We start from the raw sequence: 15483 nt of genomic DNA, 5'->3' as shown, positions 1-15483 counted from the left end.
GATAGAGCGGTCTACTACTACTACTACTACTACTACTACTACAACAACAGCAACAACAGCAACAACAACAACAGCAACAACAACAACAACTGCTATTCCAAGCCACTTTTTATTCTTTTTTTCCTTAACCATGAAGAATATGAATTAAAATCAATCACTTTAAGTGTATTTTTCACTATGGGAAAATATCAGCAAGGCATCAATAGGGGCACACTGAGGAGAAATAAAATTATGGGCAAGATCACACACATCCGTGACCACAGAACTGTGTGCATCCAGTAAGCTGTTCACTACATTTTTATCCTGATCTTCCCTCAAGGGTGGACACCAATTTTATTTTCATCAATCTGGTAAGTACGTTACCAGAGATACAGGCTGTATGAGCAGAATAGGTGGTTGGGAATGTTGCCCTTCTACAGGCAGTCCCATTGTCTCCATAAAATGCCACCTTAAAAGGTACTCCTCCTGGTTAGTGGCTTTCGAGGGGTCTATATGTTAATGAGTAGTATCATTTAAGTATTATGTATTTTCTATACTAACATAAGGTAGATAAAATGCAATCAGTTTAAAAGATAAGATACATTAAAAAATTAATATATATCTAAAAAAATCTGCTGGGAAAAAACTAAACTAGGAACCCAAGAAAGGTATAGCAACATAAAAGAAATGGGACAAGAACGTAAATATCAGAAGGAAACAAAAAGCTTAAAAGCTAAAAGGGGCGGGGCGGGAGGGGGCTAGGCATAAGAAAACAATTAAACTGGCAGGCAAGTTTACTCTAAGACAATCTCAATATTCATTAAGTCTGATTTATCCTATGGTGCTGCTACACAAAACCTGGAAATGCTGTTTGTTATATCAGAATTGTTATGTGCAGCAAGGAAATATAACATTTGTCTTGTGTAACCAGGACAATGTGTAGCAGTGGCAAAATAAAACTAGCGCCGGTATGTGTATTTTTATAATACTGACATTGGAGAAACACATGTTCTAGTGTCTCTGTGTGTTCAGATTCACTGGGTCACTGGGGGTCACAGGAAGTTGCAAAAAAACCCAGTATGGGTACAGCCTCATACACACTGGTCTTTAGATCCCAGCTAAAGTTCGGTATTTTGATATTTGGTATTTTGATATTCCTTCAAAAGTCCTTGTTTGCATATGTACCTCTAGCTTTGCATCCAGATCTGCATCAGAGGCCACCACATGTTCATCTTCTTTCTTTCCGGTGACTTTGATAAGAGTTTGTTTCGTTTTCCAATATTTTTGCTGCATTTTGTTGACTACAGACTTTTCTTGGCCTTGGGCGTATCGATCATAAAGGTCCCTTGAATAACTGCTGAGCATTAGAAGGAGATTTTAACAAACCAAAATTAGTAGATAATATTAGGACATCTAAATAATATATCCATCGAATGATAGAATAATAGAATTGGAAGAGACCCCAAAGGCCAGCAAATCCAACCCCCTGGAGTGCAGGAACACACAACATCCATTGTTGATAAATGGATGTTCAGATAAATGTAATGTGATATCTATGCCCACATTTACTCCCCTTGAAATTAAATTTATGATGTTTTACAATGACTCAGATTTCCTACCCTCTTTGCTGTTAAAATCACCATCCAAACTTTCTAGGCATTCCACATTTATGACTCTGAATATAACACTGTAATGCCAATGAGTTGCTTTAGAAACACATGCTAGTTTGAGGAAAGACCATGCCATAATTTTATTAATGCTACAGATCTACATGTACAAATGAATTTACTTACTATTTATGGCTGTCCATGTTTCTTTATTTTCTTCAAGCACTATAATATAAGGAAATGACCTGATTAAAATATTTTAAAAATTAAAATATTAAAATGGCCTGATTAATAATGCCATTATCCAGTGAAAGTCTTAGGGATGGGACAGGGCTAGAACTAAAATTATTAAACATATTTTTAAAATGCAGAGATACTACATGAAATTAAACATAAGTCCAGTGGCACTTTAAAAACCAGTAAAGTTTATTCCAAAGTATATTTTCATGAGTTAGGGCTGGCTTCAGTGAACTCTGACTCAAGAAAGTTTATGCTGGAATAAATTCTCTTAGTCTTTAAGGGACATCAGGATTGATAGGCTAACATACTTACACCTCTTAGGAAAAGTACATCAGTTCTTATCATACTGAATTAAGTTAGCAAGGACCCAAAATATGCATGGACTTCTTAGCGTAGGAAATGCACAGCACTAAATTCTGCAAGAACACTCTGAATGTTTTGAATTTATTATAGTTATCCCTGCCCCCAGGACTAAATCGAGCATGTAGTCTCTGACATGGTATAGTCTTCTCCTCTGACCAACTGAGCTGTCTCTTCCCTCTGAAGCAACAAGTTTTAATGTGGGGAACATTCATGCCATCTTTTTCAAATAATCTTCTCCTCCATTTCCTGTTCTCACACACAGGTCATGAGTCTCAAAAAGCCGATATGTTGTAGCAGTTCGCGGCCCTCCAGATGTTCCTGAACTACAATTCCCACCAGTCCCTCCCAACATAAGCATTGGCTATACTGGCAAGGGCTGATGGGAATTGTAGTTCATGAACATCTGGAGGGCCAAGAGTTTGACACCTGTTAGTTAGATTATCAGTCTGGGATCAAGGAGCCATGAAGTGCACCAAGGGCTCATGGCTCAATTACATTTCTCTCAAATACTTAACAAAATTGTTAAAAGCACTGCCAGTTTTTGAGAGGACCCAGGCAAACAGTTCACACCACCAGGCCAACCACATGCACATCCTGCTCCCTGCACATACAGCCACCTATACCACGTTCATTTTTCATCTCTGAATGCTTTGGCCCTGAGGAGTGTTATTGTTGCACTGTGCATCACTGGCATGCACTTCCCCATCAATGCTGGGGAGCTGGGATCATGGATGGTGGAGCACTCAGTGACGAAGAGAGGGGGAACTGGCCCAGGGCATGAACTACCCATGTGCACCCTCCCTGCCCCTGACACGCCCAGCCCTCGAAACGCCTCTGACATGCCCCTGCTTCCCCACGTGACTGCAATGCCGCCACTCAGGACAAGCCGCCCCAGATGTCCCCATTGCAGCTACGCACCCAGGAGCACTTGCAGCTGAATGGGTAGGGAGGGACACATGGACAGGTGCGCAGGGAAGTGCAGAGGGGGGGGGGTCATTGATGGTGGGTCCCATCTTGTACCCCCAACATTGCCCCACTTCAGAGCATTTTGATGTTGGCCTAATTTGAAGGCTACGAGTGACCCTCATAACTATATTCATATATTTACAAAAAAGTCTTTCTTACATACTTTACCTTTTACAGATGTGTACTAAAAATGTAGCAAAATATATTTAAAGAATAAGTTTACATCAAAAATGCCAAGCTTGCAGGGATTCATTTCTGCTACCTGGTTTCCATGGATTCATTACCAAGGATTCTCTCAAATACTTAATAAAATTGTTAAAAGCACTGCCAGTTTTTGAGAGGACCCAGGCAAACAGTTCACACCACCAGGCCAACCACATGCCATCCTTTCCACCCACTTGTGTGACTCCCACCAGGCTGTGCATACTTTCCCATCTCACAAGTTATCCTGCTCCCTGCTTTATATTTAATCAATTAATATAAATTTTCACATTCACAGTATTTTAGGACCTCTCCCCCATTATCTCTTTCAGCAGTTAGATATACACCAGCAATGTCCGGCACGACCACTGAATCCTTCTGAATTAATTGAGGTCGTGAATGGATTCTGAAGTTGTTCTCAGTACACGTTATAGCAGACTCAGCACTGTTTCTTCTGCAGAGGTGGATGACGTCACTGCAACTCTTACTATACTCGCACTACGCTGTGAAAATGCAGTGCTTAGTCAAATACACAAAAAGACACAGCCTTCAAATAAGAGGGCCGATTATCAACGCAATATCCAAGAGCAAACAGAAATGGAAAGAACAAGGTTATTCTGATATATTTAGAGTGCGTCACCATAACACATACTTTTTAAAAGAATGCAGCTTTCTTTCCGTTCGTAGCGGATGCCATGGCCTTTACAGGGAAACAAACCCAACCAATTCAGTCTGTTAGATACAACAGAAAACAAGCTCACAAACAATGCTGAAAGAAGGAGGTGTGACATTCTAATTCAGTGAAAACAGAACCCTACAAACATGCAGAGTAAGTTCCAGAATCTTTGAGGACAGCTTACCCTCCATGCTGCTGGGAACCCCTGTGCCCCACTTACCTTAGCTGGTCAGACCTGGCTCTCTGATGAGTATGTGGCTGCTGTGCGAGAGGACTGCTGCCCAAGTGGTGGCTGTGGCATGGGGGTGGCCGCGATGCGAGAGGACTGACCAGGTGCGAGAGCCGGTCACAACGTGGCCCCCCCCTCTGACCAGCCGAGCCAGCTCTTGCGCTGTAGCCGGCTCAGCCGGGCAGAGTGGGTGGCCAAGGCTTGAGAAGATTGCCCAGTTGCAAGAGTCAGCCACCCCCTCTGCCTGGCCAAGCAAACTGTGCTGCAGCCATCCTTTCTGCCTGGCCAAACAACTGTGGCTGGCTCTTGCACCGTGGCCAGCTCAGCTGCTGCCCGAGGGGTGAGTTGATGACCCAGCCATGGAGCAGCCTGGCACCTCCTGGGTAGGCCCCAGTCTGCCCCTTGGGCAGCAGCTGAGGCAGCCGTTGGGCAGAGAGGCCTGCCTGGGCAGCGCCTGGCAGCTCGATGCTGCAGGTGGGGTCGTCTGCTGCCTGAGGAGCAGGCTGAGGCCTGCCTCTCGGCCTTATGTGTGAGGGGCAATTTTCTGCCCCCCCATGACTCAACAGGGTGCGCCTGGATGTCCCCATTGCAGCTACGCCACTGGAGCTGGCAAGAGAGCAGGGCTGAAGGGAAGTCTACAGCCGTGAGTGGGGACGAGATGGGATTCCTCCCCACAAGTTTCAGGGGCCTGCACTTATGTTATATACAATTTGAATGTAAATATAGAGGCTTGGATCAAACATACATGTGTGCCTATCAATATGTTTTTGATGCCTGTTTGCTTCTTGAATCTTGGAGATAAAAACAAAACGGTATTGAATGAAAAGAATAATGTGAGAAGACTTCTTCCCCTTCTGAGTGGAGGCAAACAGCTTCTTCAGATTTTTGGGGATATATATTCATTTTGTTTTCTGTTAACAAGTCTATAAGCTGTGGGTCGATGGTGTGAGGCAAGTTTTGTGGTGCACAAGGAAATTGTTGAGATCACTGAAGCTGGATTGATATATATACAACTAAGAAAGTTTACTTATTCACAGGTTGGATTTAAAAGAACAAACCAGCTGCACAGGGCCCCAGGTAGACAAAGTAGAAATCTGGCTGAGGCACAAGAATTTAAACTGGTTATGACTTCAGAGAGTAGTGAAGTCTTTTTGACAATGCTTTCAGGCAAGAGGACTTTTATTGACTATCTACTAGGTTGGACTCTCCCTCACACTGTATTCCACCCACACAACCTGCCCTTTCTGACTAAACTGTACAAGGTCTGCTCAACACCAGAGACAGGCATAACAATTGAGCACTCTCTTCTTTTCCAGAAGTAGAGCTATACCGCTCTGCCACATTACCAGGCAGACCTACCCTTTAATCTCTGTCTGTTGCTTTTTCCTAAGCCAGACCTTAATGGAACTGAAAATCTTCAGGTATCCAAAACAAACAAACAAGCAAACAAACAAATCTATCAGTCTGGGGTTTGCCTTTTTCAGCTTTACTGAATTTTTTCGGGTCCAGTAAACCTGAATCTGAAAATACCAGGAAAATATGGTGCACACTCCTATTGACGGGAAGGAAAAGAATAGTTTCTGTTTATGTATTCTAACCTTTAAAAACTTGGGGAAATGGCTTATAAAAGAATATTGTGTTTTATCAACAATCTATGCGTAACCAGATTATGTAATATGCTTAACGCTAGCTTGCTATTCTGAGAATTTGTTTTCCGGGGTAGCCAATGATAAAATTTAACATCTGTTGCGAATTTTCATGTACTGCCACTGTAAGAATAGAACTGTTTTAACAAGAAATGAATATATGACGCTTATAAAATATCTAGGAGGTATACTTGTTAACATGCTTTGGTTCCTTTATGCTCAGACACCCTTCTGTTAATGTCTCAATCACCAATGTAGATTGAAGCCTCAATCAGATATGCTGGAGCAGAGGTCCCCCACCTGATGCTTGTGGGCACCAAGGTGCCTGCCTGCAACACCTTCTCTGGTGCCTGCCAATTGTTTTTAGGAAGTGGGTGGAGCCAGGTAGGGATTTCGCTAAGCAGGGCTTCTGACTGGTTGTGCAGATTTTTTAAAATGTTGCTTTGGCACCAGCTGCAACCACCAGCTGCAACCACAGTATATACACTGTGTTACTGAAGTCAAGCTGCAGCAATCATTTTGAGCCTGATTCTGCCTCCCATAGCAACCATTTTGCTTGTGAAATATAATGCTTATTTTGTTGGGTGGCAGAATTGGAATAGTTGATAATCCAAGATATTTAGCCATGTACCACAATTTATGGTCATTTTCAAAGAGCAGGGTGAGTGTTATGTTACACTGTACAAAGATATTATCCCCCAAATCAGACAGGTAGCATCCAAAGTCTGCTTCTAGGATTTATCAGTTTATAACAGAATAGCGATCTTTCTATATCACAAGATAACCAAGGTAAACTCCCATACAGCAATGCAATGTCCCCCAAACTAATACTATCCTACCCAATCTCTCGACACAATTATAAGATACACTGCATTATCGTCTGACAAATTATTTCCTACTATTCCAATGCTGCGACAACTCAGAAACCTCTTGGGCAGCCCAATCCAAAGGCTGGGAACAACTCTACCACTGCAGTGCCTCCAGAGGGCTTTCAGGTGCTATGAGAAGGCGAAACAGAACGGAGAATCCTTGACCGCCTGAAAGCCCTCCAGAGGGCTAAAGGGAGTTACACCACCCTTTGGGGTGGCATACGTTCAAGGCCCTCACAAGGGTGTTCCTGGGTTAAACCCTGGTGGAAGCTGACTTCAGTCAGCTCCATCCCAGGAACACTCTTAGTTTGCCCCCCAGTCATGCCAACGGCCAGGTGTGGGCCAGCACAGCTCACCAGGGTGCAGACATTTCTAGGTCAGGCATCATCAACTGTGTGGTGCCTTCCTGCCTCCCAGTTTGCCCTCCCCCTAGTGTGTCACTCATCCAACAGGGTGGGCAAACATGCCGGTGCATCTCCATACCAGCTCTGTGATCTGATCCCCCCCACCCGCAGGGGATGAGCTGCAAATGTTCTAATCCATTCTCTATACATCTTGCTTCCAGCTTTTCTCTTATAACACTTTCCTGTTTCTAGCTTAGACCTTTAAAAGATGGATTTGAGGCAAGGAAAGGAAGTAACCCATCACACTGTGAATAAGATATCTAGTTCACTTAGAAACCAAATTATGGGCAAGAACTTGATGTTTCTTAGGTAACAATTTTCAGTAACATTTTTTTCCTTATTGTTCAGTTTAGAAGAACAGAATATATTAAATTGAATGAATTACAGGGCTATGATTACTTCTACGATTTTAGTCAATGTACCTATTTTGTACTATGAGAAAATTGCATCCTGTCACAACCGAGCCCAATAATGTTTACTCACAAGAGAACTCAAATTCCAATGTACTCATTTTGCTCTAAGTATGCATCAGACTGCAGGTTTTATCTAACATTGTTAGACATATTACATGCACCTTATGTATGTAAATGTTTCTAGACTTGTAGTCCTCCTTATGCACAAAAATGCAAATGCAAAAATAAAAACAAATAATAAGTATGTTAAACAAAGGGTGTCAGTTGTCCTTTAGGTAGATCTAGAGCATTTTCTCTGAACATTACACTTATCCCATATATCACAATGTTTTGGAAACTTCCTTTCATTTCACAAATGCTTTGGCAAAACTGAACAGGCTGTCCACCCTCCCGGGTCCATGCAGGCAGGCTTCTGCCTTTCCCAAGCCCTGAGGAGAGCAGGAGCCAGCACCAGGGATGCATAGGGGGTGGGGTTACGCATTGCTTGTGGGTGGGGCTATGCGACCCGGAGGGGGGTCCCCAGAGGACGTTTTGTCCCCGGGTGCCACTCCCCCCCTTACGCCTCTGCCTTCTGTTCAAGGAACATGTGTAAAGTCAGGATAGCAGCTAGAGTGTCACACTAGTATTTATAAGACCAAGATCTGAAGCCCCACTTAGCTGTAGGAGCTTACTTGGTGACCTTAAGTAACAGTCTTACAGCAAAATAAACAGAACTCCAGGGGCACTTTAAAAGCCAACAAAAACTATTCCAGTATGAGTTTTCATATCACTCAGCTTTACAGAAAGGAGAGGATAATACTGTCAGTTTGGGTCACAGTGGGGAAAAAATAAATAAAATATCCCCTTAGATGTCAGAACTAATTTCATTGTTCCTTTAATTTTGACTCTTGGTTCAAAATGGTTGCCTACTCCTGCTCTAAGAGGCTTTTAAAAGCTTCTTTATTTTTTTGTTTGCACCCAATACTTTTTACTCGCATGATTCTTGGTCATCTCTGTAACCACCTCTGCTCTTCTAGCATGTCCCCCTACAGTGTGGTCAGTCTACTTATCCCCTCCAAGGATCTTATGGAATCACTTGTTTAACTTTATGTTTTCCAAAGTAGGCCATCCATTACACAAACAACACTTGTGCTGCTACTTTTCCTCTTCAAACATTCCTCTCTTATTGAGACTCTTCACGTATATCCTTCATGTTGGTCCTTTATTGCATCTCATTTGCAAAAGTGTTAGGGAAAACAGGCTATCCCTAACTTTACCATATATAACCACAAACTTTATTGCAGTACAATTAGCTGCCAGGACTTTAAAGGAAACAGGGAGGGAAGTTTTATCAGGTAGAGTAAGAGGGAAATGGCAGGCTCATACAGGCTGTGCAAAGAATGGAGGGGGAAATTAATGGGGCAGGGCAAAAAAGAAAAGAAAGACAAACACGGACAGGTGGAGAGATGCAGAACTCCAGATATGACATAGTCAAAGAGAACCAAAGATGAATTATTGTACAGCCTGTAAACAGCCCTGTCCTGCTTTCTTTTTTTGAAAGAAGCCAAACATGTAGGGACACTGAAAGAAAAGCAGATCCTTGCAAGTAAACCCAGAGATTTCTGATATGACTGCTGCTGGGCACTGATGATGCATATTCAGAATGATGTTACTCTATATCAAGTCAAACCTCTGGCCCAGTTTGTCTACTATTAACTGTCCTAACATAACATCTAAATTGCAAGATGACATAATCCTGTTGTATACTGCATTGGTGTGCCGTTCTGGAGGTCTCACTTCAAAAGGGGTGTGTACAGAATGGAGCAGGTGCAGAAGAGAGCAACTAGGATAATTCAGGGGCCTGGAGATCGAGCCCTGTGAGGAAAAACTAAGAAACTTGGCAATGTTGTCCTATTTAAGTATTTCAAATGCTGTCACATAGAAGAGGACATAGAGTTGTTTCTGTTGGCAACAGAAGACAGGACTCATAATAATAGGTATAAATTATGGGCAGAAAGGTACTGGCTAGACATTAGGATACATTTTTAGACAGTGGGAGTAGTTCAGCAATGGAATCAGCTGCCTAGGGAGGTGGCGAGCTTCCCTGTTCTGACACTCTTTAAACAGTAGCTGAAAGAACACTTGTCTGGGATGCTCCAAACAAATCCTACATTAAGCAGAAGGTTGGACTAGATGGCCATTATAGCCCCTTCCCGCTCTATGACTAGAAGTACCTCTTCAAGGTTCTCCCCATCCCTTGTCCATTTTAACTAGATAACTTGGAATTGTAACTTTTGGCATGCCAGGCAAGAATTCTACCACAGAACGACAGTCTTTTAGTTTCACAGAAATTACTAGCTCTCAATCACTCACTTTACTTTAACTAACTTACTTGCAAATACATAGAAGAAGAAGAAGAAGAAGAAGAAGAAGAAGAAGAAGAAGAAGAAGAAGAAGAAGAAGAAGAAGAAGAAGAAGAAGAAGAAGGAGAAGAAGGAGAAGAGGAAGAAGAGGAAGAGGAGTTTGGATTTATATCCCCCTTTCTCTCCTGTAGGAGACTCAAAGGGGCTTACAATCTCCTTGCCCTTCCCCCTCACAACAAATACTCTGTGAGGTGGGTGGGACTGAGAGAGCTCCGAAAAGCTGTGACTAGCCCAAGGTCACCCAGCTGGCATGTGTGAGAGTACACAGGCTAATCTGAATTCCCCAGATAAGCCTCCACACAGCCTCCACAGCTCAGGTAGCAGAGCGGGAAATCAAACCCGGTTCCTCCAGATTAGAATGCACCTGCTCTTAACCACTATGCCACTGCTGCTCCTTACAGTCATTTATGCCATTCAAAGGACTTGTTTTTATAAAACTTCCCTGCCTGTTACTTTTCAAGCCGGGGTTAACTGAAAGTCTCATTATTAATTCCAGACATTTGTCTTATCAGAAATACAACATATGACATTTAAATTGTTCATGATGCTTTTAACATTGCTCTGCGTGGTTTAATCCAAAGTTATACAGTGATAGTCACCTACTTTTAATCCAAGGTTATACAATGATCGTTACCTACTTTTATTAATATTAAGATATAATGGTTGAAGGCAGAACAATTATTCAAACAAATGTTTTACAAATACAAATATTTCTTTACTTCATTTATACCCCACTTTTCTCCCTAACTTATACCGTAAGTGGTATACAAAATTCTTCCTTCCTCCATTTTATTTATTTACTTTGTTTATATGTAGCCTTTCTGCCCCATATGGATACAAAGTGGCTTACATAATTCTTCTTTCTTTGGCTTTTATCTTCATAACAACTCTGTAATGTAGGTTAGGCTGAGAGTGAGTAACTGTCCAAGGTCATGACAGGGAGGAGATTGGCACCTGAATCTTCCAGAGCCTAGTTCAACTTTAACCACTACCCCATGCTGGCTTTCATTTTATGCACCAGAAATGCTTTTTCCTGACTTTTAAAACAGATAAGTTTGTCAGCCAACTTAAAGAACCATTTGGACCACTAAAATGAAGTAATATTCTATTTTAAATTCTTCATATTTTGAACTGGCATCCAAAGACATGTTAAACCAGTGGGGCTTACTGTAGAAAAATGCAGTGTCTGGATACAGTATACTATCAGTAAGACTTATCAGTGGAAAATCTCAGATGCAGTCACCAGAATGGTTAATAATAATGTTAATTTGTTTCAATAAACCAAGGTTGATAAATACCAGCTCATGGTTTTAAAATACAGAAATACAATTAAATCATGATATATCCAAATTCAGTCTAAATATTATTCAGTAAACATTAAATTAAGTCATTCTCCATATTTCCAGAATGTTTCCCTATTCCAAGATAAATCATCTGGGTGTCGTGGCTTGCAGAAGCCTGGTTAGATTCCCTTCACCCACCACATTTCACTAAAGTCCGATGGTGTACACATCTGTATATTATACTACATATTACCTGAGGTCAGGCATATTGAAGTTACTTGAGGTCAGGAACATTTATTAAGCTCCACAATGATTTTGGCCTCCTTAGTCATGTGATCTGCTTCCACTTCATCATCTCATCTCTCTTATACTACTTCACAAGTTTTCATTTTCTCTAGTCATTTTTGCCCCAAGTGTTTTACCTGGTTTATGAGCCGCACAGACAGCAATCTCTCTATCCTAAACACTCCATAGCTTAGGGACCGCATTAAGACATCCAGCTAATGGCAAACTCTTACATAAGCTATTTAAACCAAGAGCAACACCAAAATAATCAAGAGTTATCCAAACAAAAATAGATAAACTTAGAGAATGTTGTTTTTTAAAAAGTAGACCAAAGTAAAAGCAGCGGTGGTTAGAAACTTTACCAACTACATCACCAAAAGAATAAAATAAGGGCCGAACTAGATGTGACATATGTGATAAACTAGATGATCCTTATTTCATGTCTGCCATGGGGATGCCACCACCATTTTAAAGTGATTTAAAATGATGCAATGGCCCAATACTGATCAGGCTAAGAAGCTCTTGCTCCCTCCCCACCCCCCAATACCTTTTCAAGCATCAAGACAGCTGCTCCCACCACCCTACGCCCTAAGGACACAGGCAACCACAGCTAGGAAGCAAAAACCCCTCCCCCGTTTTCAGTGATGGAAATGGGGTAGGAGGTAAATTGGAAGCTCCAACTCACTCCTCACAGTGCCATGCAAACAAGCACTTTTAAAAGGTGAATTCCCCCTGATGCACATTAGACTGTGAGTCAAGTCATGCACCCATGACCCAACACTTGTTGGGTATATTGTGTAGTTACGCCCTTAGTAAAAGGATTATACCAGCTCTCATTATAGCATCTATAGACGGGCCTCTATCACCAGAGGTAAAAGAAGAAAACTGCATTTGGGAAATTGTAAACCATACAAAAGCCCTGAAGCTATTAACACAGAAGTGAAGTTACATATAGTTAATCATAAAATATTTGTTTGAATGTAGATATAGGAGATAAATATCCAAGAACACATTAGATGTTAAGAAAATTAGCTCTATCCTTCTTTTTCTAAAAACAAGCAAACATATATTCTGGACTAAGGAATGTAGATGTCACAAACTGCACTGGATTCCACTTCAAGATATTACAAAGATTGTAATTAAAATCAAACTGCATGTATCAAAAAACCAGAGGATTCAAGCTGCAATCCCAGAATGCTCCATTGTGGCAGAAAAGCATCTCATATTTTTTCAAAAATAAAATCTTACATCCTACAAAAAATTCTCTAGAAGGAAGACCCACTTGAAATTTACTTTCAAATAAACATGTATAGAATCAAGCTGTATATTTGGAATATCTATTCCCCTGGCACTAAGGTGTCTTAGGTGTGTTTACAAACTGTGTGAAGTAAATCAATTAGAACCCAACTACTAGTCCTTGAGAATCAAAATTCACCCATCCACAGTATTCCACAAAACGCTTCAGTGGACATATATGCAATAAACTTAGCACAAATTCAGTGAAGAGACATCCTTGCAAGGTCAATCTGCAAGAAGAAAGGGTAGAATAAAGGGACGTGATGCTTCTCCTAACAACAGCACTTTTAACAGCCACATGGTGGATGAAATTCATGAGACAGCAGGATGAGCCACACCTGTGGCATTTCAGCCTGCCACACTATTGGCAAATGCAAATTCTCTTTGTGCAGGAAAAATATGACAACTCTGGAGGGGCACAGTCTTAATATTAGGAACAAAAATACTGATTAACAGAGGACTGATTTAAATAAGGCTTTCATTTGTTATCTCGTATTCTACCCTTCTTCCAATTAAGTCATGCTTGCAAAAGAATAAATACAATCCTCTAATACCCAAACACCCATTTGGTGATTAACATTGATGAATTCTTTTTTCTCAAACCCATAATATTTTTCTGATAGTTCATACCTACCCTCTTCCTCCACTGTGGCCTGGTTCAAATCCAAACATTTTTCTAGTGAGAAAGGCAGCATGGTGTAAAAGCTACAACGTTGGGCTTCAAAATGTTAAGTTCTAGTTTTAACCCCTGTTTATCTAAGAAACCTGCTGGGCAAATTGCCATCTCACAGGGCCTTTTCACACAAATGTGTGGTACACAAATGTGAAATTCACATGCAAAAGATTACACTTGTGCTTCCTAGGCAGCAAAGCATGATGAATGAGGCCTGAATAAGGGATACTTCTGTAATAGTCCTACTGTTACGTTCCTGGTCTCCTGGAACAGGAACTCGTTGCATTTATATTTCTTCCTCTATTTTCTAACTACTGCATTTTCACCTCATCCTTTCCCCCAAGGAGATCAGGGTTTCTCTCCTCTGTTTTACCGTCACAGCCATACTGATAATTAGGTTCGCCTGGGAGCATAAGTTTGGATCAAGATCACTCACCAAGATTTGTAGGGTCAGCAGGGCTCTGAATTCAAGACTCCCGGTTTTGGCTGGACACTCTAAAGTTTAACCCCTGTTTATCTAAGAAATTTGCTGGGTGCTTTGGGGAAAGTTGCCATCTCACAGGGCCCTTTCACACAGATGCATGGTACACAAATGCACCATTTCTTCCAAGGTCTCATTTACATTGCTGCTCTCTGGGGGGAAAGGGACTTGTGCTTTAGAAAGCCACGTGGGCAAAAACAGACAAGACACGCCACTAGATCTATACAGGCAATACATAGCCATAAGGGGACCAGCTCTCAGAAACCTACAGCCTTTCCTGTGATCCACTTAAGGCCAGTTTCAGGACTGAACAGCACCCAGCAGGCTGCTGACAGTAGTTGGGAAGCAGCGATAGCAGAAGCCCAGCTACTTCCAAAAGCAAGAGGTGGCTTCGAGAGCACAAGTTAATAATTGAAGGACGAGGCACCGAGAAATACAGGAGGGCCGCCAGGCACACCTGCGGACGCACGCTGCAGTTAAAAGGCTGAGCAAACCCACAGGCAAAGGGGAAGAGATGCCATTTTGGAAGCACAGCGTGCGCCCCGCTGGCGCAAAAGCCTCAGGGCGCACGAGCGCGCCTCGCCTCCCTCCTCCTCCTCCCCCCAGGACCCGCTCTTGACCAACCTGGCCCTCCGCCGTCCCCCTTTTCCGCTGTCGGGGGCCACCGAGCCCCGCCGCCGAAGTGGCCCCTCCCGGCATGCACAGCCCCGCCTTGCAGCGGCCGGTGCCACCTGCCCCGGGGAGGACCTGCTCTTCCAGGCGGCGAGGCCGCGTCGGCCCTCCTCCTCCCACCGTCAGCGCTGGGAGCGGAGCCAGAGGAAGCCGCGACGTGTCCACCTGCCTGCCTGCCTGCCTGCCTCCGCCGCTGGCTCTGGCAGGGGCGCCCCCACCCGCTCACAGCGGCGCCCCCGCCTCCCCGCGCCTCCCCGATTGCGCCTCACCTCCGTTCGCCCGGCACCCTCAGGTAGCCCCGCGCCGCCAGCGTCACAATGAAGGGAGAATGGCCGGAGCGGGGCGGAGCCTGGGCCGCCTCCATCCCTTCCCGCCTCCTTCCCGCTCCGCTCCGGGACTCAGAGTTTGGCTTCTGCCCGCCGCCCTGGCCCGAGGGCTCGGCTGGCTTCCTGGGGCGCGGGCCGCTTCCTGCGATTGTCTTGCTCGGCCCCCGGCAGAGAGGACCGCGCCAAAGGCACCGGACCCTTCTCCGCCTCTTTTCAGGGCAAGACAAATTCCCCTATCCTTCATCGCTGGCTCATATTTCAAGTACATTTTTCTAGTGCAATATTTCTAATCCCACATTTTAGTACAATGTTTACAATAACATTCTAGTGCAATATTTCCAGAACATTTTAGTGCAATATTTTTAGTGTAATATTTTATTTTTTTATTTATTTTTTTATTTATTTTTATAGTATCAATTGAATTTTCCATTTTATATAAGTATCCTTCATCATGCATTTTCAAACAATACAT

The 15483-nt window shown here is 42.9% G+C and overlaps 1 protein-coding gene across 6 annotated transcripts in view; it reads right to left on the bottom strand.

The window, feature by feature from the left end:
• The window catches only part of ICA1 (islet cell autoantigen 1), a 68189-nt gene extending 52976 nt beyond the window's left edge, over positions 1-15213 (bottom strand). Inside the window, exons 1-3 of one of the 6 annotated variants that reach the window (XM_048511018.1) lie at positions 14955-15213; positions 1773-1811; positions 1165-1336 (exon numbers count right to left, since the gene is read on the bottom strand). In XM_048511018.1, coding sequence (XP_048366975.1) covers positions 1165-1336; positions 1773-1789 — 189 coding nt within the window. In that variant the 5' untranslated portion in view covers positions 1790-1811; positions 14955-15213. Of the gene's footprint in view, positions 1-1164; positions 1337-1772; positions 1812-4008; positions 4030-14637; positions 14898-14954 lie in introns of those variants that run through there. The other 5 variants (XM_048511013.1, XM_048511016.1, XM_048511014.1 and 2 more) reach the window with 5 other exon arrangements.
• Between the last annotated feature and the right edge of the window lie 270 nt (positions 15214-15483).

Source organism: Sphaerodactylus townsendi, linkage group LG11 (assembly GCF_021028975.2).
Source record: "Sphaerodactylus townsendi isolate TG3544 linkage group LG11, MPM_Stown_v2.3, whole genome shotgun sequence".
Taxonomy (NCBI): Eukaryota; Metazoa; Chordata; class Lepidosauria; order Squamata; family Sphaerodactylidae; genus Sphaerodactylus; species Sphaerodactylus townsendi.
The sequence above is the reverse complement of the archived record's forward strand: the minus strand, read 5'-3'. Positions and strand labels throughout refer to the sequence as shown.